Raw genomic sequence first — 25,009 nt, 5'->3', positions numbered from 1 at the left:
GCGACCATTTGGGGAGTGAACCAGCGAGTAGACCTGTCTGTCTGTCTGCCTCTCTTTCTCTGTGCTTCTGTAACCCTGCCTTTCAAATAAATAATCTTTTTAAAATAATAATCTATTCTATTTATAATTTTTATAGTCATATACCTACCAAGGGCTATGCAGCTCAGCAAGTATATGGCAACAACACAAAATCTGGGATTACTAGAAAAATAATTATAAGAAAATATTTAAGTGCCAATTTAAAATTTTTATTAATCTTGTCTTTTTTTCAATGTTTGGTTTGTCAAACTAGTTCACTCTGAAAAATAGAAAACACACCTCATACTTCTAGAGCTTAGCATTTACCTACCCTGTCATTCAAAGGTGAGGGGATGGGTTCATTACATTGTATTTGATTAAGGCTTTATCACTAATTAGTTACAGAAATAAGACCAGGGCACCATTCTACAGTTCTCCATTATATTCCAGAACCTCAAAGAAAGAGCTTGAAATACCTAGCTCCACGACCCAGAGAATTTAGACATATAGAAGTTAAAACAACTTGTCCAAAGAAAATAATAAGTCTCTTGCTTTGTCCTTCATTATAAAGTAATCCATACATGAGTGCAACAAAGATGCTATAAGGGACCCTTGGGAAGCAAGGAGTCTTTTAGAGCTGTAGGTAGACTGTATTCTACTTATATTCCTGACTAATGGGCAAGTGAGTTCAACCTAATGTTACTAGTCATAACAGGAGTATCATCTATAAATTTTATAATCTTCAGTATCTACATTGCATGAAAGTAAAACTCAATCTTGGTTCACACTGGCCCTAAATAAGACACAATAAGTATGAAAGCCAAAATAATGTGAATAAGCTGTTTGAAACAGAAGTTTAGGGAGCAGGTGCATAGCCTAGTGGTTAAGATACCTACACCCCTCATCCAAATTCCTGGGTTTAAATCCCTGCTCAAGCTCCAGACAGACCCTGGGACACCAGGGAGGTGACTCAAGTAATTGGGTTCCTGCCATCCATGTGGAAGACCTGCATCGCATTCCTGGCTCCTGGCTTCAGCTCCAGCCTAGCCCTTGCCCCAGCTGTTGTGAATATTTGGGGAGTGAGCCAGTAGAGGGAGCTCGCTCACTCATGCTCTCTGCCTGTCAAAAAATTTTTTTAAAAAACTTTAAGACAAAGTTTGAATATATTATCAAGAGTTCAATTAGTTCAAAAAAGTAAACAGCAGATAAACTGTAACCAGATGCTGGGGGTACAGAGGTAGGTAGCACAATGGGACACACTGGTCAGAGGATACAATGTTTCAATTACACAGGAGGAATAGGTTCTAGAGATGCACGGTACAGCAAGGTGACCATAGTTAATAATAATGTATTATATGTTTCAAAATAGCTAAGGTAGATTTTAAATGCTAATTAGCCTGTTTTGATGATTTCACACCTGTTTTGATAATTTCACAATATATAAATGAATTGAAATACAACATTGTAGAAGATAAAAACACACAATTATTATCAATTAAAAATAAAATTCAAGAGTTCAGTTATTGTAACACATTAAAAATATTTAAGTCTCAAATAATCTTAACATATCACATTTAAAACAAATTGCTAAAATGATGGCATTTTTTTATTCTTAAGTAGTTTAACTTAACTCCTGTGTGAAATGGAAATGGTAGGTTTTTATATCACATCTTAAGACAAGCGGCATTGTACCATAACAGTATTAGCAACCTGTCTGGAAAAGCCCTTCTATAAAGAGCACTGTAAAATAATAGTGAATGGCATTGGCAACTTAATCATATACTTACAACAGGTTACAATAGGGGCCAGCATTAATGGCACCATGGGTTAAGCTGCTGCCTGTGAAGCCAGAATCCCAGATCAGAGTGTCTGTTTGAATCCCAACTACTCAGCTTCCAATTCAGTGTCTTGCAAATGTGTCTGGGAAGGCAGCGGAGGATGGCCCAAGTACTTGGACCCTCCCAGCCATGTGGGAGACCTGGATGGAGTTCCTGTCTCCTGGGTTCTGTGTGGCCCAGCCTGCACTCATCCATGGCTGTTGCAATCATCTGAGGAGTGAACCAGCAGATAGAAGAGTTTTTTCTCTCTGCCTTTAAAACAGGTAAGCCCTTTTTTTAAAAAGATAATAAAAAATGGTTAAAATGGTGAGTTTTACAATATATTGTTTTACAATTAAGAAATGAGAAATACTAAGTGAAATTCTCTTTTATGACTTTGGATCCAAACTTACCCCTCTAGTTAAAAAAAAATATATCTCTATCTATCTATCTATTGCAGCAACAAAAAACAGAAGCACTCACAGCATTAGAGCTTAAAACATGCATAAGTCATCAAATAGACTTGGGTTGAACTCCAGTCATTTACCCTGTGTGTTTATTACCAAAATAATTTATATCCACCATGATTATGAAGGGTACTATTTACATTAAGCACAGGCTCCAAACAGAGAAAAAGAGGGAGAAATTAAAGCAGTGGAATTGTGTTCACAGACTGACCTCACAAACATGTTTTGACATTACTATCCCTTGAATACAAAGGATCCAAATCACATGGTAGGGCAGGGATAGTCACCTTAGTTGTTAAGTCCTACTTCATGTCAGAGGGCACTTTTGGAAGGAAGTTCTGTAATGGCCAGTGCTAAGTACTTGCAGACTTCCTACAGACCTACACAGGAAGTCATTCTTAGGTCTCACCTGCATGAGTTCCTGTTATGAGGCCAGGGGATGATGAGTTGAAATCTAGTTCCAGGGAGTGATGTCATCTTGATTGAGCTATGATCCTAGTGACCTGTTTCCCAACCTGGTGTTGTTGCAGCCCTTCAGCTGGCGTTTGGGTTACAAGGGGACCAAAAAGGAAAACAGGGAGCAGAATAATAGAAAAAGGAAAAATGCTTGCACATTTCCTTTGTTTCACTGAAGTATTTTCTGTTTCCATTTAATTTGGTGGGAGGATCTGGTCAAGGGCAGATGAAAGCTTTGCAAATGCTCTTGGATAGCTATGGATTCTTTCTTGCACAGATTTCGAAAATACAAAGATTAAAACATACAGCAAATTTCAATTCTTTCTGGTGACTTCTAACTTTGAAAGACTGACTTTTTCTTCTTTGGATAAAGTTTAAAAAACGGACATTAACACTTAAAGCATTTTACAAATTTCTGTAATTTCTTTAGCAACAAAAAGAAACAACAAATGCAAACGTCTGGAGATGTGTGACTACTCATTCTCCCTACATCAGGTACATCAGGTATATCAGGAGTTCAAACCTGGAGGCCTCATCACTCTAAGTAATAAAATAGGATTGCCATTCAAGTGCATTTCCATGAGATCCTTTGGTTCTTGGGACACAAAGCCCACAGGTAAAATAGAGTCAAACAGGAGAACCAAGTGAAACCAGTAATCCAAAAAGAAAGGAACAGAGACCTAAAATAATAATAATAACAATAATAATAATAAATATTAAAAGTAAAAATATTAAGCTACTTAATGAAGGAGAGATCTAAATGTTTACCATGTTTATTTTACATCATGATTTCTTAGTTTTATTAAGTTGATATAATTTGGAGGAATAAATACTGCCTTCCCTTTTCTGTTGTATGTGTGCTAGCAGCAGTCTGAAGAACATGAACTGGAAAGACAGGAAAAGAAAGATGAAATGGAAGAGGACAAAAGTGAGTGTTTCCATGAACCCTTCTCTACATAAGCAAGTATCAGTCACAAAGCACAAAACTGAGAACACAAGAGTGTTTTCTTCTCACAGAATTAACCTGGGACCACATTCAAGATGTGTTAATCATCAGCATCACAGTACAGTTTCTGCTCAGATATTATGTGTACATTCCTTTTTCGCACTGTGTAAGTCCCATGAATGATAGCCTTCATGAAGCACGTTAGTGTATTATTCACCATATTAATTTAATCAGACCAATCCTAGTTAGCGCAAAGCACTGTTAGCTGCCATGTAAGGGTCCTTCTTTCAAGCAAAACTTAATGCTGCACTCAGAGCTTCTTATCAGAGAACTTTCGGAAGAGCACTGTTCCTTCAGTTGGCTCTACAACTCATCCGCGACACCAAATATAAATTACATTAAAGTCACACCTCAGTTACAGGTGTGCATACAACAGCCCGTGACAAGATTAACTAATATGTTGTCCAGGTGGAAACTGCAAATGAATCTCTCTTAGCCTTTCCTTCCATTTCCTCAAAGGTCTTTATCCAGATGCTTTGGTGCTCCATAGTGACTGTGCCTGTCACACAGAAAATCATATTGGGTGAAAATAACCCTGCTCTGGGTTCATCTCATCAGTTCTGCCCAATCCACAGGGGTGAAAAATGGATGCGATTTGATGTCTTCAACACCAGCAACTCCAGCACCAAGGCGCTCCAGTGGGTTGAACTGCAAGAGCTAAAAAATAAGAATTTAGTGAGCAACAAGAATCCAACTGGCAAATCAAAGGAAAACAAAATATATGAGAGAAAAGAACTGAATTCAACCCAGTGACATATGGACTTGATTAGCAGCCACCTGACTATGTTTTCTTGAAAGGTTCTAGCTGTGGGGTGGGGAGGAATATCTGAACTGAGTTTATGGCTTTTTTACTGATTTGAAACATGACCCTGAGTAACTCACTTTGTTTTCCTCGTCCTCATATAGTGTAATAAGATAGTAACACCTGCCAATGCCCTGTTCCAAGAGTACATGATGAGAATAATTAGACACCGCACTAAACTCTGAGAAAGCCAGGTACTTCATGACCAGGAAGTCTGGGAGGCACAATGTCTTTTGATTTGTACTGAACTCTACATGTTCACTGTATATAGGTACTGAACTCTACCTAAAGTCTGAATAAGCTAGTTCCAGTTCCAAAACCACTTTCTTGGAATAGCTGACTCATGATCCAGTGAATGAATCAATGTTTGAATTCTTCAGAAAAAGGAATCAAGTATAAAGAAAGTTAATAATGTAACATTTAACAAGATTGCTAGTAATGTGAGAAAATGAAGCAGTCATATATGATGATGTTGGCTGCTGGGCATGCTGGGAGAAAATGCCTTCAGACACTCATGCACCCTCAGATTCCTGTCCTAATAGATTTGCACAGGGATAACTTACATGATAAAAAGTTCACCTATTGAGACTGTACAATTTAATGATTTTTAGTTAAGTTACCAATACATAACCATCATCATAAACCAGTTTTAGAACATTCTGATTATGCTAAAAATTTCCCTATGCCATTTGCAGTTACTCCTCACTCCCATTCCCAGTCCCAGGTACTCACTGAGCTGTTTTCTGTGCCTATAAATGTTCCCTTTCTGACATTCCATGTCAATAAAATCACAAACTTTGTGTAGTATTCTGCAGCTCCTTCTTTCATTTAGCATGTTTTTGAGACCCATCCGCAGTATAGCAGGAATTAACATCCACAGTATAGCAGGTATTAACAGCCACCGTATAGCAGTTATCTATGTGAATAGATGATCCTAGTCACATCTGAATAGTATTCCAGTGGTTGAATATACCACATTTTGTTAATCCATTCAATAATTAATTAATGGATATTTGGACTTTCCCAGTTTGGGGCTACCATGAATAATGTAGCTATTAACATTCATGTGTATGCCTTTGTGTGGATATGTTTTCATCTCTCAAGCATATCTTTAGATATAGAATTGCTGGTTCACACGCTAGGTTTAGGCTTAAAATTTTAAGAAATTGCCAAACTTTTCTCAAGTGGCTGTACTATTTTACATTCCCACCAGCAGAGTGTGAGGGTTCTGGTTTCTCTATACCCTCAACAACAGTTGCCACTGTCTCTCTGATAAGTGTCTTTCTGGTGGGTATTGGTGGTATCTTGTTACAGTTCCAATTTGCATTCCCTAGATGTTGAGCATCTTCTCATGTCCTTACAGCTTCCTTAATGAAACACCTAATCTTTTGTCCACCTGAGTTGTCTAACTTGAGTTACAAGCATTCTTTCTACATTTGAATACAAGTCCTTTATCAGATAGAAGATTTGCAAATATTTTCTCACAGTCTGTGAGTTGTCTTTTCATTTTCTAAATGATGCCTTTGGAAGGGCAATGTATTTCACTTTAATGAAGTCTAATTTAATATTTTTCTTTTTATGAGAGCATGCTTTTGGTGTCACTTCTAGTAACTGTGCATTACCCAAAGTCATAAAGACTTTCTCCTATGTTTTCTTCTATGATTTTTATAGCTTTAGCTTATATATATTACACAGACGTCTATGAACTACTTGTGTTAAATTTTGTATATAGTGTGAAGTAAAGGTTTGAGCTCATTTTGTTTTTAGCATGTGAATATTTGATTCCTAGCACCATTTATTAAAAAATACACTGTTGTCTTAATTATCATGGCTTTATCAGTGTAAGTCCTCCAAATTTGCTCTCTTTTCAAAATTTTAGATATTCTAGGTTCTCTTCCTTTTCATATACAATTTAAAAACTGGTATACAACTTTAAAAAAACAACTTGTGATTTTCTTGATTCTTCTCTAATTTTGCTTTTTGACTTCTGCTTCCTTTCCTCTACTTGCTTTGGAGTCATTTTGCTTCTTTCCATAGTTCCATAAAGTGCAAACTTACATTTTGACTTGAGAACTTTTCTTTTTTCTCTATATAGGTATTTAAAGCCATACATTTTCTTTAAGAACTGCTTTTTTAGCTCCATCCTACAAATTATGGTGTACTGTATGTTCACTTTCAGTCAGTTAAAAACATTTCCTACCTTTTCTTAGGATTTCTTCTTGGACCCATACATAACCTAGAAGTGTGTTAATTTCAAAATATTTATGAGCCATAAAATCTCTTTCTATTGCTGATTCTTAATTTAAAAACTGTGTTACGGTCAGAGTACATTATGTGATTTCAATCCTTTTAAATACTGAAACTTGTTTTATGGCCTAGCATATCATCTATATTGAAGCTTAGGTACTTGGTAAAATATGTATTCTGAGTCAGTGGATGCATTGTTCTATACATTTCAGTAAGTGTTGTTTAACAATGTTGAGTTGTCTAAATCTTCCCTGATTTCTTATCAATTATTAAGAATGGGATAAAAAAGCCTCCATCTAGTATTTAGTGGATTGTCTATTTTTCAATTCAATTAGATTCCATCTCACATGTTTTAAGGCCATTACTGGCATGTAGTAATTTGTAATTCTAATAGTGTCCTATGTATTCACTCTTTTATCATTATGAAACATAATTCTAGTAGGGTTCTTATCTTACCATTTACTTTATTGTACTTAATATAGCCACTCCCTCCCTCTATGGTTACTGTTTCTATAGTCTATCTAAGAGATTTTTGAAATATAAGAGAGTTGGATCTTAATTTTTTACCCAATTTAATAATGTCTGCCCAAAAAAGGGCAGACATCTGAATTACTGAATTTAATGATTTAATGATTTGAATCTAATTATTGATATGGTAGGTTTATATATGCTACTTTACTACTTGTCTCCCATTGTCATTTTTGTTATTCATTTACTGCTTTCTTTTGTAACTGTTAACTATTTTTCCTGTACCATTTTAGTTCTACTGAATTTCCCTTACCAGTTTGTTTTAGGGTATTTTAGTGGTTACTGCAGGATTACAACATGGTTTTAGTAATTACATCCAACTTAGTAATTTTTTATGGGACAGTACTTGCTACCTCCTTCATGCAGCCACAGCCACTCAAAATTGAGAATACACCTACAATAAATATTTCTTCCTACAGAATATTGCCAAGTGCAACTGAAATATTTAATTATTTCTTCACAACATTAATGATCCTATATATAGGAAATTCCACTATTCAAACTTAACCAAAATTTCTTCCTTTTTTCCCTGTTTTTCTCTACTTCTACTTTTTATATCATTCATATACATTAATTCAACTATTTATATGATAAATATCAGTGGATTGCCTCTTATGTGTCATTCCACTGCTGTTTTAGATCTTTTCACCTGCATCACAAGCAGCTGTCTTATTCTTATGTGAATAGACTTATAATTCAAATAAATGTGTCATCAAATTAAAAATGATTGTCATGAACTTTAAACAATGTTGTGATGTAGCAGGTTGGGCCTCCACCTGCAATGCCAGCATTCCATTTGGGTACCAGTTCGAGGCTTGGCTGTAACCACTTCAGATTCAGCTGATATGCCTGGGAAGGCAGTGGAGGATGGCCCAAGTGCTTGGGCCCGTGCACCCACGTGGGAGACTCAGAGAAAGCTCTGGGCTCCTTGCTTCATCCTGGCCAGCCATTTGTGGAAGGAGCCAGTGGATAGAAGAGCTCTCTCTCCCTGTCTCTCTTCCTCTCCCTGTAACTCTGTCTTTTAAATAAATAAAAAATAAATCTTAAATAACAACAACAATAACAAACTTTTGTATAACATTTATGGTATGCCAGGCATTATTCTCAGTGCTTAATGTAGATCATTTTATTCACAACAACTCTACAACGAGCTACTCTTATTATCTGCATTTTACAGATGAGAAGAGGCTCAGAAAAATTAAGTAAGTTGTTTTATATCGGTAGCAAATGGCAATGTTAGGGTTTGAATTTTGACTCCAAAATCTAAGCCTTATCCATATCACACTACTCGATGAATGTGCGATCTACAAATGCCAAGAATCTATTAGTTTACTTCAATATTACCAAATCCATAAAGGGAATGAAGTATATACTTCAAAACACTAACTTGTCTTTTCACTTGGAATTCTTATGTCTAGTATACAAAATGCTCCTATTACTTTTTAGTGAAACAAATTACTCAAAGAATTTTTATATTAGAAACTGTTAAAATGTGTTAAGAGAAAGCTCTTATTATAAAACATATAGAAATATCCTAAGTCTATCAAACCTGTTTTCACAATCAACAAATTCATGTCTATTCATAGGTCTAGCATTATATTCTTTAATATTTCAGGAAATATATATATATATATATATATAACATATCAGTTCTTTCAGCTTTGTTACAACTGGCTTTTCTACCCACTCTTTCTAAAACATGACTTCGAATGTGAAATTCCAAAGGTTCATATTTTGACTTTTATTGAAGTCAATTTACTTAGTTCATGGATTTCTCCACATATTTGCAAATATAAATCCATACACAAAGGCAAAATTGGTTTACGCATGACTATCTTGCTTATCCTGCCATTTTACACACTGTAACAGGTAGCAACAGAGATCACACAACGATTCTGTTGGTGAAGAGAATGTGTCAGCTAGTGGCACATTCCAGATACAGCATCCAAGACAGCCACTGCTAACGTCCCCCCGCAAGAACAGGTGACAGAGCTGAGCCGCAGGGCACAGAAGTCTGTTGTGGGTCTCCTCACATAATACCTTTTAACTGAAAGCGACTGTGCCACAATTACCTAACCGCTGCAAAGCACAAACACACACCTGAGGAGTGTTTTGCACTTCGAGAGGAAGTATATTTACTTCAGCACCATTCACTTGACTGGGACAGATGACTGAACCATGGGGACAGGGGATTATGAAATCTAAGAACAAAGCAAGGAACTGAGAGACCAAAAAGGAGAGAATTTCATCAAAGCAGAATAATTATTTCCAAATAAATCATTTTTGATTTTTTTTTAAATAACCTCTGACCTGTGAGGTAGTGGAAGAGGAAAGTCAAAATGACAAATTGCTAATCATGTCAAGAGCCCCCTTTTCCCTTTCCTGACGATGTTTCCTCAACATGAGTGCTGGTTTCCTTAGGCAGGCCAATGACGAAGACTCATTCCACTCTAAGTTATGGTGTCTGCATCCTGGGATTTAACATACCTAGACTCCTATTAAGTTCTAATAAAGACAGGGACAGAACATGACATACTATTGTGGTAATTCTACCCTCAATAACTTGACTATTTCTTTAAGGAAAAGAAACAAACAACAACAACAACAAAAACCAGCAGTTATTATCCTTCTTTAAAATTATTTACCAAAAAATGCTTACCTTGTGCCCCCAAATAAGATGAGATCAAATGAATAGCTATTCATTATTTTCCATTAAGATGATCCAAAGTGACTGGGGTATTCTCATCTTTGTATTTCCAACTTGATTATATTTTACAGAATCTGGGTAAAGTGATCTTTCGAGTACAACTCTGATCCTCTCTTTCTTCTGTACAAAATCTCCAAATCTCAAATTTTTGATGAATGAACTACCACCACTACTCTACCTTGGTGTTTATAAAAAAGAACCACAGTTTCCCTTTTTACACTCACATACTACTATTGTTCATCTTTACAGTAAGCATTCCACCTCAGATTAACCAGATTTTTCATTTCCTAAACTGAGTCTTTCTGATTCCTTCATTGTCTGTCTGAGCTGTTCATTCCACCTAGCCAATTCCCCCACACACTCCCTTGCCATGATTAAATCCTGTCTATGGTCCAGCAAAAATAATATTAACTCCATAAAATCTTTCCTGCACTGCACTGACTGTAACACCTTCTCTCTTTACTTGCCAAAATAGTTTTTAAACATCTTTGATAGCCTTTATCAAATTCTACCTTGTGTCAGTTATTTCTGAGTCTTATCTATGTAGTGTATAACACTGTCCTTGCATTAAATATCTGCTGAATTACACCAAAATCACTCTTTATGAGAATACCAGTTAATTGTCTTAACAGATTCTTCCCAATCCTTTTTTCTTTGCTGTTCATTTGTTTTCCCTGATTATTTTTTTAAAAAACATGTTGTATTAAATAATTTTACTTGTTCTTTTTCAAATAACCTTTTCCTTTATGTTTTTCATAAACTATAAGGAACCCAGGCCTGACCATTCTTGCTCATTTGCTATAAGCCTAACATTCTACAAAACTAGCAGTCTTCAGTTTACTGCACAAAACTCATTATTCAAAACTAGAGGCCAGCGCCGCGGCTCACTAGGCTAATCCTCCACCTTGCGGCGCCAGCACACCGGGTTCTAGTCCCGGTCGGGATGCTGGATTCTGTCCCAGTTGCCCCTCTTCCAGGCCAGCCCTCTGCTGTGGCCAGGGAGTGCAGTGGAGGATGGCCCAAGTACATGGGCCCTGCACCCCATGGGAGACCAGGATAAGTACCTGGCTCCTGCCATTGGATCAGCGCGGTGCGCCGGCCGCAGCGCGCCGGCCACGGTGGCCATTGGAGGGTGAACCAACAGCAAAGGAAGACCTTTCTCTCTCTCTCTCTCTTTCACTGTCCACTCTGCCTGTCAAAAAATAAAAAATAAATAAATAAAATAAATTAAATTAAATTAAAAAAAACTAGAGGAGTATTTTAAATATTGGGAATGAATAAAAGAAGCATGCTTGAGTTCCAAGCCCATTGCTGGGATACTGACCTTCTATTATCAATATTCTTTCATCAAAGCCACCAGAACTGTATGAATTAACATCAATGTCCAAGTTCCATATGGATGAAGCCGTAGAATGATCTAACTTGACAAGATTTTCTAACAACAGTTCTCTCCTAATCAACCTGAGTAGCCCCTCACTATTTGTAAATTTAAAAGATTAAAAATACCTATTCATAAACAGTTACAAAATCAATAGCAAAAACAGAACAGCCCACACAAGCTAAAAGCAATACTAAAATCTCACACCAACACAAACATATGGAACTAACCATCAGCCTTCATTAAAAAAAAAAAAAAAAAGTTTTAACTATCTTCTCTGTCTTCTCTGATCCTACCAATACTCCAGTAAGAGCAGAAGCCTAAGGATACACAGTATAAGTTCTGAATGTGCAATCATAAATGAGTCTCTCTTGCTCAAAACTAATTTCTTTTAAAGTTTTGGAGCTTTCAGGCTCTGCTAAGTTGCATGGCTGATAAACTTGGCCAATAAGTCAATTAAATTACCTGTTGAATGAGTGAGCGAGCCTCTTCAGAGACACATTCTGGCATGTTCAGGGTAGTGTGAGTGTTTATTCCTGCTGGATGGCACTCTACCAGAGTCTGTAACAATCAATCAGGAACACTTCTTATCCCAAATAACACCATTGTCTAATCCATCACAGGATTTATGGACAGCAAGTACAGAAAGCTTAACAATTACCTCAATTGGAAGTATAATAATTAACACAGTTCCACCTAAGCAATTGAGCCTGAGGGCTATGAGGCCACAGAACTTCTAACTGAAACAAAGGCAGACAATCAGCATGGTCACAGAGAGCTCAGTATGTTACAGCTCCCTTTCCCTTCATGATAAGATGAATGACTCATAACAGAAAAATTTACATTACTAACATGGGAGTTAATATCTCTTAAATAATCGGTGTTCTTTTAAAATTAAATCTTCAAATTTTCAGAATGTGTTGATAATTCATGTTGGTATAGCACTTTATAGTTCAAATGTACACAAAGCTGATTTACACATGTCAACTTCACAACAGTCGTTAAGTTGGTATTATCCACACATTGAAGGTACTTGACTATTTCTAAGAGTGTAACTGCTTGGAGTTGGTGCTGTGTGGCATAGCAGGTAAAGCCACCGCCTGCAGTGCTGGCATCCCATATGGGCACCAGTTCGAATCCCGGCTGCTCCACTTCCCATCCAGTTCTTTGCTATGGCTTGGAAAAGCAGTAGAAGATGGCCTAAGTCCTTGGGCCCCTGCACCCATGTGGGAGACCCAGAAGAAGTCCTGGCTCCTGGCTTCAGATCGGTGCAGCTCCGGCCATTGCATCCATCTGGGGAGTGAACCAAAGGATTGGAAGACCTCTCTACCTCTGCCTCTCCGTAACTCTGCCTTTCAAATAATAAATAAATCTTAAAAATAAATAAATTTTACAAAAAGAGCATAATTGCTCATTTCCTTTACTAAAGTCTATTAATCTCAAACATCATATGTAAAGGTTATTACAGCAGGCATCTGGCTCAGCAGTTAAGACACTGTTAGGGACACCCACATGCTGTGTCAGAGTGCTGGTCTGAAACTCAGCTCCTCCACTCCCAATTCCACTGACTGCTAATGTGGACTATAGCAGGCAGTAGGTGATGGCTGAAGTACCTGGGCTCCTGCTACCCATGTGGGAGACCCTCCTGGGCTTCAGTCTAGCCCAGCCCTGTCTGCTGAGGGCATTTGAAGAGTGAACTAGCTAATAGAAGATATGTGAACTAGCTAATGGAAGACATGTCTGTCTCTGTCTCTCTGTCTCTGTCTCTCTCTCTCTCTTTTTCAAATACAGTAAAAATAATTTTTTAAAGATTTTTTAATTATTTGAGAGGCAGAGTTACAGAAAGAGAGAGGGAGGGAGGGAGGGAGGGAGGGAGGGAGAGACAGAGAGAGAGAGGTCTTCCAACTGCTGGTTCATTCCCCAAATATCAACAATGGTTGCAGTTGGGACAATCTGAAACCAGGAGCTTCTTCTGGGTCTCCCACATGGGTGCAGGGGCCCTTGCACTTGGGCCATCTTCTACTGTTTCTCAGGCCATAAGCAGAGAGCTAGATCAGAAAAGGAGTAACCTGGACATGAACCAACGCCCAAATGGGATGCCAGAACTGCAGGCAAAGGCTTAGCCTACAATGCCACAGCATCAGCCCCGAAAATATTTTTTTAAAGAAAGCTTTGTATAAAATTTATTTATCGGAGATTGTATAAATTCTTTCGTTATGCTAGTATAAGTAGGAAAAAATTATAGTATTGAGAAAAAAAGATATTACCTTTAATATCTACATTAATTTTCTAAAATCAGAATTCCATCCTGGCTCCAAACAAGATATTTAAAACATCCAGAGAATTCTAATACATCTAATACTAATGAACCTTAAAGATCTGATAGTAGCAGACTCACCAATTCAGAAAAAAAAATTTAAGTCTTATACCTAAGTATCACTGTGATGCAATTTTACCAACAATTTATTCAAAGAAATATAATTTGACTTTTTAAAAAATCTATAATCTTGATAAGACTTCCAGTACTCTGCTTGCCTTTGGCACCAAAGCTTTTCTTACTTAGTCCCTGACCTAAAAACTAAAGGCAAAGGCTAACGTTCCCAATTGGAAATCAAGGTAGCATCTGGATCAATTTATTAACCGTCCAGGTCAGTGCTTACCTTGCCAGTGAGAAGTTCAAAGAGGACAGCACCCAGACTCCACCAGTCACAGGCTTCTGTTTCTTCCGTGATGGCTCCAACCTCTAAACATACCAAAAAAGGTTGATATTAAAATTCCAAAGGTCAATTAAACTTTCAAAATTAACATGTATTAGCAAGGTGACCTTTTTAATGCTGAGAGAGCATATACTAAATACTACTGGGCTTTCAAAATTCCTGAAAGTTACTTATCCCTTTGGTCACCTACTGTGGTTGCAGTTTTTTTATGCAGTCATATATTAAACTGAGACATTTGTTCTTTAGTTGATAGAGGGACACCTTCAAGATGCTGTACTTAAAAGTTCCATGAACCTACAAGATCAGCATTTTGCTTAATTTTTCAGATTTCAGAAGGGATAGCCAATTCTACCTCAGAGGCCTTCTTTTGTTTTAAAAATAAAGACTCATTAGGTTCAGAAGGAACTTCAAAAATTATCAACAGCAATATTAATCATCCTTTTACTTAAGAGGTTAGAAACCATGGAGGTGAAAAGCCCTGTCCAATGTCATACAGCAGTGTCATCGTCCCTCCCCTACATAATCAATGGTTTTCAACTAAGAAAGAGCATATGAAATGCAAATCTACTCATTTTGTTACTTAGAAGTACAGATATATTGTTTTAAGCCACAACTGGAACTACTGGCTAAAATAAGAGCTCTTAGAATATTTACAAATTACAGTTTTTTCTGTTATGCCCATTTCTCCCCAGCACAAGCATTTACACATAATGAGAGTTTTTAGGTATCATCTTCCAGCGTCCTGAACAAATCAGCAACTTTTGGACCTTACATCGTTATTTGATGGCTTCTTGTCCATCCTTTCCTGATGACATTCAATTAGTTTTCCCTTGCCAACCTCCACCCTTCCATTCCCACTTAATTGAAAAAAATACCCTTAATTTGACGATAGGTATTCTACAACTCATAATATCCTAAAGTTTGTAAGCAGTTAGGTTGGAAGGCAGAAGGTAATAAACGGAAGGGGCATGTAGGCATCCAGTCTTTTTAACCACTGTTTAATACACCAATGGTGTAAGAACACCAGGAAGTTCTAGAACAGCATGGACTTCAAGGTTTGCAGCAAAGGTCATGGAGGACAAGACAAGACAAAACAGCCATTCCTATGCAAAATACTGAAATTACTCTACTGCACAAAACTCCTTCAAGTTACCTTTTCCTGGGTTTCTAACAGCATGAAACCATGGCCCCTGGCACCCAGCACTTCTCTAACCTACTGTCCTCTTCAAGTGCCAGATCATAACCTGGATTCTATAACTACCTGCCCTCAGTGAGGCAGTAAAAAGAAAAAAACATTAATCCAAATTATTGTGTGAATACCTGGACAGCTCCTATAGAACCATCTGTAGTTGTAAAATAGTTGCCGGTTTGAGAAAATAAGAATGATCTAACAACAGAGGCTTAATCATAAACATTGCTGGACATCTCTATGATTGGGACACAACCATTTTAAATGATGTCTTCACATAAGATTTATGTATGTAAGTAAATTATATATATATATGATTTTTTAAAAAAAGCTAGAAAACAACAGATTTCTAATTTAAAAGTATATGTTTACAAAAAAGACTGGTGAAAACATAAATGTTTTTAGTAATTTGCCTCTTGGGTGGTAAAAATTTTTTTAATTTAATTCATTTATTTCTTTGAAAGGTAGAGGCAGGGCACAGACATACAGATATCTCCCAGCTGTTGAATGACTCCCAGGTACTCAAATAATGCAAAGTGAGCAATCATTAAGTGATGCCCTAACCTCTACATCAAACATCCATCCCTAAAAGTTTTATCTTAGTGATTTACATGAATTGTACCATCTAGTAAGAGTAAAGCCAAAAACATTCAGGCTCGTGACCCTGCAGCAAAGAAGACGACAAATATAGGACAAACTTCCCTAAGTGTGTTCACCTATGAAGTTTCCTCTGCAGTTTTCATGTAATTCAGGATAGAAAGAAAAATGGGCTAGGAATCTAGAGTCCTGGGTTGAATCTTCAGGAATTCACTTATCCATAATGTGAAAGGAAGATCTGAAGATCTTGGGGTTAAACTTAGCTCTACATTCCATGATTCTGATACTTGGGGTTCCCTAAAATAGGAATTCTCATGGAGGATAATCCCGAGGGGCTGTATTTCAGTGACTCAACGCTACCCCTTTCCAGATTCAGATATACTTCCCACTCCTACTCCCTACCTCCCCCAGAAAGCCACTATTACTTTCAGAAGTGTGCTACTAGAGAGGATACGTGTTTAGCAACTGTAAAAAAGCAAAACCAGAAAACTGACTATAGTTATGTCATCAAATATAACCTTTTGTACATTTCCTTCCAGTATAATAAAGCACGCAATGGATTACATCATTTCCCTGTTCAAAAATCTTAAATGGCTTCTCACTGACCATTAAGTAACATTCGAATGTCTTGCTTAATCAGGCATGTATATATAATCAGCCCTCCATAAAAAGGTCTGAACCTATCAGATTCATTCCAGCAAGATACACAAAGCAGCTATAAGAGGGAGTGTAAACTAGGTACCACACTAGGCACTAATACTCCATAGAACTATTATGCTTTGGCCACATTGCTAAATAATGTAAAACTAAAAAAAAAAAAAAAATCCATTTTCCCACTAGCATAGTTAATGGTTTCATTTTTAAACACCTTTTTGCTTAAAAATTTCACTTATTCCATTTACCTTCATCATACAGCAAGCAGTATATACTCATATTTCTTAGTTTGATATAAAGGTTTTTCACCTGCTCACAATTCCAGACGCAAAATTATTTCTTCACCATCTGTTCTGAACGTGCCACCAGCAGGCCGCGCTCATGCACAAATGCTGCTCTGCTCACAGTAGGCACACACTGCAGTGATGATAGTCTCCACAATCAAATAGCAGCTAACATGCACGGGCTGTTTACCATACGTAAGGAGCTGGGTTTCACACTTGACATGAATTATTTAAAATTTCCAGGCAACTCTGTAAAGAACCAATTCGACTTTGAGAGAAGCAGAATATTATTTCTGTGTCCAAGAAGACAACGGACCTGGGACCCAGCCAGCTCAGAGGCATGTGAAATGAACAGTTTTGAGTGTGCTAGACTAGAACTACCCCTCAAGTCTGTGCTCATACGGTCCCTTGTTAGAAGTGAGTATAGGTTTGTTCAGGTGGATTTATGTCACCAATTGCTCATATAATTCAGAGAGGTACCTTGCAAATTCAGCAAATACCTACAGTATCATCTCCAGTAGAGCCTGGGCCACCAAAAGCTGCCTGGAATGCCTGTTCTCCCACGTGACTCCTGCGAATCTGCACCCCAGATGAAATGTGGCCTAGTGTGTGGGGTGGGGACAGAGGGGAGGGCGTTCTGAAACTGTCAGACATGTATAGTGCATCTTCCTGAGCCTCAGAGACTCTGTGTGAGAGAGAGATACTGTGTTACTACTAAAAGACACACACACCTATTACGGGACATCATGTGAAATTTGCACGATTTGCAAGATAAAAAGACTTCTAAGAAAACTCAGAATCTATTTCACCAGTCCCCTGGGCTGCCCATGTGCTATACTGCAGTCAGAAGTACTTGGGAGGAAATGTTTGACAGGAACTTCATGGGACAGAGGAGGTGTGTCTGTTCCTTTATTGGTATCTGTGAACCTGTTCAACGAAGGAATCGAAGAACTAGGGTCATCAGTTCTGTGCCACTTTCAAAGCCCTGGTAGGTTCCTCTCAGGGTCCTACACAGGTAGATAATGACCACCATATCATTTCAAATGTAGACCGACTGCCACAGTGTCTGATGAGCCCCGATATGAACGTGAGGCCATGAAGACCGCAGCAAGAGTCCCTACAGCCGGCTCACTTTCCCTCTCCCCACTGGGCTTGCTAGCTCATCCTGGATGCTGCATGCACAAGTCAGATAACTGCTGGGACACCTAGCACTGTAACCATGGTCAACTTCTTTCATGATCCCTTTTTTTCCCACCATTCCTTGATTTTTACCTTTCTTCCTCCCTGACAGCTTATGTCCTTGCCTTTCCCTGATTTTCTGTTTCTTCACTCCTCCTGGATGTGACAGTTCAGTTTTCTAATGGCACTCAGACCAAAGAGCCTGCGGGTCCCACTTAAGAAAAATTGCCTCTCCAAGTACACGACAGCTAGGCTGAATGTCATCTTTAACTCAACTGGGCCAGCCAAGGTGGATAACAAAACACAAAATCGGAAAAAAAGACACTGAACAAGTTTTAAATCACCCTCTTAACAACGCAGCTCTTCAAAATGACTTTCTGTTAGCAGGGATGCACTAATTACATGAAACTGACATCAGGACCAATGGTCCTTGATCTTCATAGACTCTAAGCTACAACAAAGAGTTCTCCAGGAAAGATACAAAGAACTTCCTACCAGCTGAGAAGCTTAAATATTAGAACAAATGAAGGTCAGAACTTGTGGAATTTCTTCTTTTTAGGTTTTAAGACATAAAAATATTTTTTCTTTTAATTATCAGAATGAAGGGCTTGAGTTGTCCTTTTAATATCCTTAAGGACCAATAATTCTTAGATTAAAATCTTAAGATATATACTGAAATTGTATTACCCAAAAGAAGCCTGAAGTCATATGGCTATCCATTGCTTTACTTGCAGAACTTATATAAAAGATGTAAATAACAACAGGAGTCACTGTGCACTTGCTCCCCATGTAGGACCTCTGTCCTTAATGTGTTGAACTATGAGAATTTACAATAAAACTAGTCTTCAAACAGTACTTTATACTTTGTGTGTCTGTGTGGGTGCAAACTGTTGAAATCTTTACTTAGTATAGAGTTGATTTTTGTATATAAAGGTAATTAAAAATGAATCTTAATGAAGAATGAGATGGGAGAGGGATAGGAGGTAGGATGGTTTGGGGGTGGGAAGGCAGATATGGGGGGGAAGAATTGCTATAATCTAAAAGTTGTAATTATGAAAGTTATATTTATTAAATAAAAGCTTTCTATAAAGTAAATAAATAAATAAATGATGTGAATATAAAACAAGAACACTGATTTATATATAAACCTATAGGGTACTTACTACAAACACAAGATATATATGTCTAATGTCAAAAGTAGAGAATGTAAAGAAATAATAAATAAATCTGTGAGGTTATTTCAAAAGTATAGCAAAGCTGAGAAATCCCTTTAAATTTCTACCTCAAATTTGAAAAATCTTGCAAACCAGAAAAAATTTATAATAATAGAGTAAATCCTATCACTGCTTTGTCAATTTCCAAAATGTTGCTCTTATAAAACCCAAAGCATTACATTTTTGCGCAAACCCTTCCCCCAGGACTGTTCTCTATGTGCCGTTGCTAGGCTGGGTAAAATAGCTTCCCTTCCTCTCCACAAGTGTAGCTCCTACAGGCAGGCATTAAGCAGAATGATCAGGGGGAAAAACTAAACCTGTTCCTTCAGAGAACAATTTTCAGGTCATTTCCACCAAAACTCACAAAGAGATGGTGATATCAAAGAACTCCGGATTTTTGTCTGTGCATGAAACAGATGTATTCCCAGGGCTCTGGCTATGCTGCTGTTTGGGCCTGGCTATGGGTCACTAAGTTTCCCTGAAAATGAGGACAGCCAGGCTTCTGACATTCTTTCTACATCTTACACACCCTGGAAGTGTTTTCAAAGCACGCCTGAGCCTTTTATCTAACTTCTCCCTCCATTCACATAAGATGCTCAAGGAATGGGCTTCTGCTGAGTTAGCTCCCCCCTTTCTCCTTTCTCTGCACAGCCACTCCTGCCTTTCCCTGGGTGGCAAGTGAAATGCATCAGGGTCGCCAAATCGAACCACTGTCATTTTTTAATGTACTGAAGACACAGAATCAGCTCCAGATTAGACTTCAACTCATCCAAAAATGCTTAAGGACATCAAATGTGTGAATGCTTCAGTAAAATTCTAGAACTTTCATGTCAGTACTCTCAATTCTGACATTCTGTCTTCAATACAGAACCTCACTGATTCATACTAATGATTCAAACTATCTTTTAACAGTGAATTAACAGGTTTAAATCCAACAGTAAAGATACCACAACATAAAATGTGCTTGGCCTGCCTTTGTTTTACTCATGTTTAACACCTCATGGAACATTCTTTAACAAGCCAGGATATTTTTTCAGCAAAATAAGGCTGCCTTGGCAACCCATATTGCCAAGGACCTTGCTAAAACATGGAATGAAGTCATTGTGGACTCCTTAACGATAATCAGTTGTAGATTTCAAAGTCTCTTTCTTTGGGGCCGGCGCTGTAGCGTAGGATAAAGCTGCTGCCAGCAGTGCCAGCATCCCATATGGGCCCCAGTTCGAGACCCGGCTGCTCCACTTCCAGTTCAGCTCTCTACTTGGCCTGGGAAAGCAGCAGAGGATGGCCCAACTGCTTGGGTCCCTGCACCCATGTGGAAGACCCGGAAGAAGCTCCTGGCTCCTGGCGTCAGATTGGCCAACTGGGGAGTGAACCAGAGGATGGAAGACCTCTCTCTCCCTCTCCCTCTGCCTCTCCTTCTCTCTGTGTGTAACTCTTTCAAATAAATAAATAAATCTTTCAAAAAAAAAAAGTTTCCCTCTTCTAGACAAAAATCACATTGTTTCGCCTGAATTCAAAACCGTAACTATAATAAAGCCCAGTTCCTGAAGAGTAAAGGAGTGAAAAAGGCAGAAAGCTTAGACTCAGGGAACCCTAAGCCATCTCTTGTGCATGGGACGGGAGGGCAAGCAGCAAAGCAGAGTCTCTCAGCCTGGGAGGGGGAGGGGATGTGAGAGACACTGGGGGCACTCTGGGGCTCCAGCACAGGGAGATGACATTCACTCACCTCCGGGCTACAGACTCTGCTCTTGGAGACTACACAGTCTAAATCCATGGACTTGTCAAAGACACCTCTCAAAAACTCTGCTGGAAATTGCATAGAAAAATGAGAAAAGTAGAGAACCCATATTGAACTGAAGCTAGAAATAGACCAACCTTTTCACAAAGTTGTATAAAGCATCTTACATTTTAAGCAACTGTGTTGCCTCAACATCCCAAATTCAGAATTTACGTCTGTTAACATGCTAGACACACAAAGGAATGTGATGTTCCGCATTCAGACACACCGTCAGACTGCTGGGACCAGAGGTTTCTGCTTCCTGGTTTCTCCACTAAGGGAGACCCACTCGGGTCATCTTCTCCTTCTCGTTATCTCCACTAACAACAGAGTTGCCCATCCTCATTCCAAACACCTCTAAGAAAATTCCATAGCTTCCCTCCAGCAGGATGCCCTTTGCTGCTATCTTCACACCAAGACAGGATGGAAAATGCAGCACATTCAGAATTTTCTTAGAAGAGAATTTCACATATACAAATATTAACTTGTGGTACAGCAAGTTAAGCCGCCACCTGCAATGCCAGCAACCCGTATGGGCACCAGTTCAAGACCTGGCTACTCTACTTTTTTTTTTTTTAATTTATTTGACAGAGTTAGACAGTGAGAGAGAAAGAGAGACAGAGAGAAAGGTCTTCCTTCCGTTGGTTCACTCCCCAGATGGCCACTACAGCTGGCGCTGCGTGGATCCGAAGCCAGTAGCCAGGTGCTTCCTCCTGGTCTCCCATGCAGGTGCAGGGACCCAAGCACTTGAGCATCCTCCACTACCCTCCCGGGCCACAGCAGAGAGCTGGACTGGAAGAGGGGCAACCGGGACTAGAATACGGGACCTATATGGGATGCTGGCACTGCAGGCAGAGGATTAACCAAGTGAGCCACGGCGCTGGCCCCTACTCTACTTCTGATCCAGCTCCCTACTAATGTCTTTGGGAAAAGCAGCAGAAGATGGCCTAAGTGACTGGGTCCCTGTCACCCATGTGGGAGACCTGGGTGGAGCTCCAGGCTCCTGCCTTCAGCTTGGCCCAGCTCTGGCAGTTGCAGCCACGTGCGGAGTGTACCAGGGAACGGAAGATCTCTCTCTCTCTCTGTCTTTCCCTCTCTAAGTAACTCTGCCTTTCAAGTAAATATATAAATGTTTTTTAAAGAAAGAAATATTCTGTTTTAATTTAGAACTACTTAAATATTTCTCCTAAACTGTTTTTAACTGTACTCCTTTATCATAAATAGAACCTTACACTTTTTTTTCCACTCTCATTTACAGTAACTGTGGAACTATTATTAAAGGCCACATAAAAATCACTGAGAAAACAGCAACTTCTGCAAATAACGTGTTCATGTAACACTCAAATCAACATTCAGATGCTGAAAGAATCTTTCACTTAAACAATACAACATTCAATCCAAATATCAGAATGGTGGCCCCATGTAGTACATTAAAAGGATAATCAGGAGAAAGTATACTTTGGCAGAATGGCAAATAAACACAGTGACAAAAACAAATGAATTTTTAGGATCCAGAGAAGAAGACAGTGCAAGAAGACAGTGCAAGAAGAAAAATTACAGAAAATCTTAAAATTAAGCACTGTGTACACTTTTATAGTATCAGAAAGAGAAAACAGTGTCTTTAAGTGTTTAATAAGATTTAACTGCTGTTACAATTGGTCAAGAATTTCCTGACTCTCTTCCAAGGAAGACAGACTTCATTCATGGATTAAGAGCAGAGAAAGGTTAAAAAAAAAAAAATCTGACGTCTCATTAGTGACACACTTGGACCAAGGAAAAGAACATCTTTCTTGTGCAGTGAGCATTCCATGTCAGCTAGAGTAGAGAAACAGCACTGTGTCCCCACACAATCTCTCCCGGCAGCATCTGTTGCTAATTGAAAGGGACTAGAATTACAAAATCCTCGTCAATTTCTCTCACCAGCTCTTGCTGTGTATAAAGATTTTCTATGCAGGGGCTGAGCATTAGTCTTCCAGTACAGCTGATGACTAAAGAGCAAAGAGAAAGAAACACAGAAGAAAGCATTTTTTGTGTCCAACAATATATGGAACTAAACTGTGGGAACAGGGACAGCTAAGCACGTCTTTTGTTAGCTCAGTAAATTACCATTCTATAAATACAACTATTCACCTATAAAGGTCTATTAACATCCTAGTTAACCAATTGTATATGTCCTCTGTTTGGGTAGTCTCCCTTTCATAGAAATCTTCAAAAGTAACTGTCAATATTATACCAATTATGGCTTTTATTTCTGACTCCCAGGCACAGTGCCTGGGACACAGGAGGCACTTAATGTTTGTTGAATAAATATATCAATCTTGCATTTGCAGCACTGTTCATTCATGGCATTCAAAGCACCTACAGAGGCCTCATCACACTGTGTTCTTTAAATCCCATTGAGCATAGAGATCTACATCCAGCCCTTTGCACTTTGACATATTCCAGTATAGAAAGTCCCCAATATTCTCTCAAGCATCCTTGGCTTCAGGTTGAGACAGAGGTTAGAAAAGGGTGAGAGTGCAGGTGCGTCAGCTGATGACCACGGGTATTCCAGGCTTAAACTTGGGTGGCAGAGCGGACACCAATCCACGCTCCCTCTGCAGAATAACAACTGCTGCTGCATGCATGCCACAGTGTGCTCTGGCATGGGTGGCATGTGCTACACCAAGGGGAAAACGCTGAAACACCCTGGGAGCAGAGAGGGGACAGGCCTGGAAAGCAACTCACGGTTTCCCCTATCCCTCTCAACGTAAGGAATCTGGCACTTCATTACATGAACCGTGTTACAACCATGTAAACTGGCTACATTATCTGGCTGCTGCTCTCTTGAGGTCAGTATTATCAGTCAGAAGTATTTTTTTAAAGGTTATCAAAACCAAATTTATTGAAGTACACTGTAGGACAACTACACTACCTAGCTATCCCCTTGGAATTATTTTAGATAGACAGATTTGCTAGTTTACACAAAGAAGACAAAAATGTTATGACTGAAAGCAAAACTAAAAGCCACAGCAATTAGGAGAAGAAAAATTCATTTTCATTTCAGCCTTGGATTGTTCCTCTAAAGCTATAAACTAAATAAATGATCAAAGTTTATCAGCTTCGAGTTTAAAAGTCCGAAGGCACACTGCAGTCACAGGGAGCCTGTATGTGATGTGAGTTAATCTGGACAGAAGGAATGTTCTTGCCTAAGATCTCCCAACACCTCTCAGGAGCAGACCTCCAGGCTCACGGTGACAGATGACCAGGCCTGGAAGTTTCACTGCCTAGTCTGTCCTCTCAAATGGGCATTTTGCGCCCTTTTTTTCATTTGATATTATTTCCAAAAGCATTGGCTGCCCGATTACCCATTCTATACCCCATAAAGCCCTCTGATAGTGTACTCAACTGCTTATTCAAATGCCATACTTGTAGAATAGGGTATATGAACTTTGCAAGTTCCCAGGACCACATTAGCCCACTTCATGAGTGTATCATTCAGAAAAGACCAATGACAGAGCCTGGAACTTTCCAGGGAGAAGAGTCTGCAGCAGCTGGGGCCCTGTGCTGCTTCCAGCACCGCCAGGTGAGGGGGGAGGCCGGGCTGCTCCACCCAACACGCATTTGCTTGCTTCGTTCATCTGTCTCCAGTCTTGCTTCCTGCCACCGCCTCATTATTAATTCAGTTGCTCTTCAGGTAATTCAATTACCTGAACCCTATGCCTGCTGTACTGTGGGGAACTGGAAGTGAGCACAGGCTACACTCAGCTACTCTAGGCGAGGCCTGGCCAGATACGGAACTCCGCTTCTCTCCCACCACCCAGCTCTGAATTTCTGGTTGTCGTGGTGACCTGGCAACCACGTTCTGAGCTTTCCTGCAATTATCTGCACAACTTGGGTCAAAATTCCTTCGATTCACTTGATTCAGCACCACAGGGCCAAGTATTACTTTTCAAGGGAGTTTATAGGTATCATTACTGTACCGTTTCCTTG

At 38.9% G+C, this 25,009-nt stretch overlaps 1 protein-coding gene across 4 annotated transcripts in view; it reads right to left on the bottom strand.

The window, feature by feature from the left end:
• Positions 1-1,162: 1,162 nt before the first annotated feature.
• Positions 1,163-25,009, bottom strand: part of RPS6KC1 (ribosomal protein S6 kinase C1) — a 183,155-nt gene continuing 159,308 nt past the window's right edge. For all 4 annotated transcript variants that reach the window (XM_002717514.5, XM_017347788.3, XM_070055300.1 and 1 more), the window contains 3 exons: positions 14,087-14,169; positions 11,892-11,987; positions 1,163-4,421 (listed from right to left, as the gene is read on the bottom strand). In XM_002717514.5, the coding sequence (XP_002717560.1) occupies positions 4,311-4,421; positions 11,892-11,987; positions 14,087-14,169 (290 nt within the window). In that variant the 3' untranslated portion in view covers positions 1,163-4,310. The remainder of the gene's footprint in view (positions 4,422-11,891; positions 11,988-14,086; positions 14,170-25,009) is intronic.

This window comes from Oryctolagus cuniculus, chromosome 13 (assembly GCF_964237555.1).
Source record: "Oryctolagus cuniculus chromosome 13, mOryCun1.1, whole genome shotgun sequence".
NCBI classification, from domain to species: domain Eukaryota; kingdom Metazoa; phylum Chordata; class Mammalia; order Lagomorpha; family Leporidae; genus Oryctolagus; species Oryctolagus cuniculus.
The sequence above is the reverse complement of the archived record's forward strand: the minus strand, read 5'-3'. Positions and strand labels throughout refer to the sequence as shown.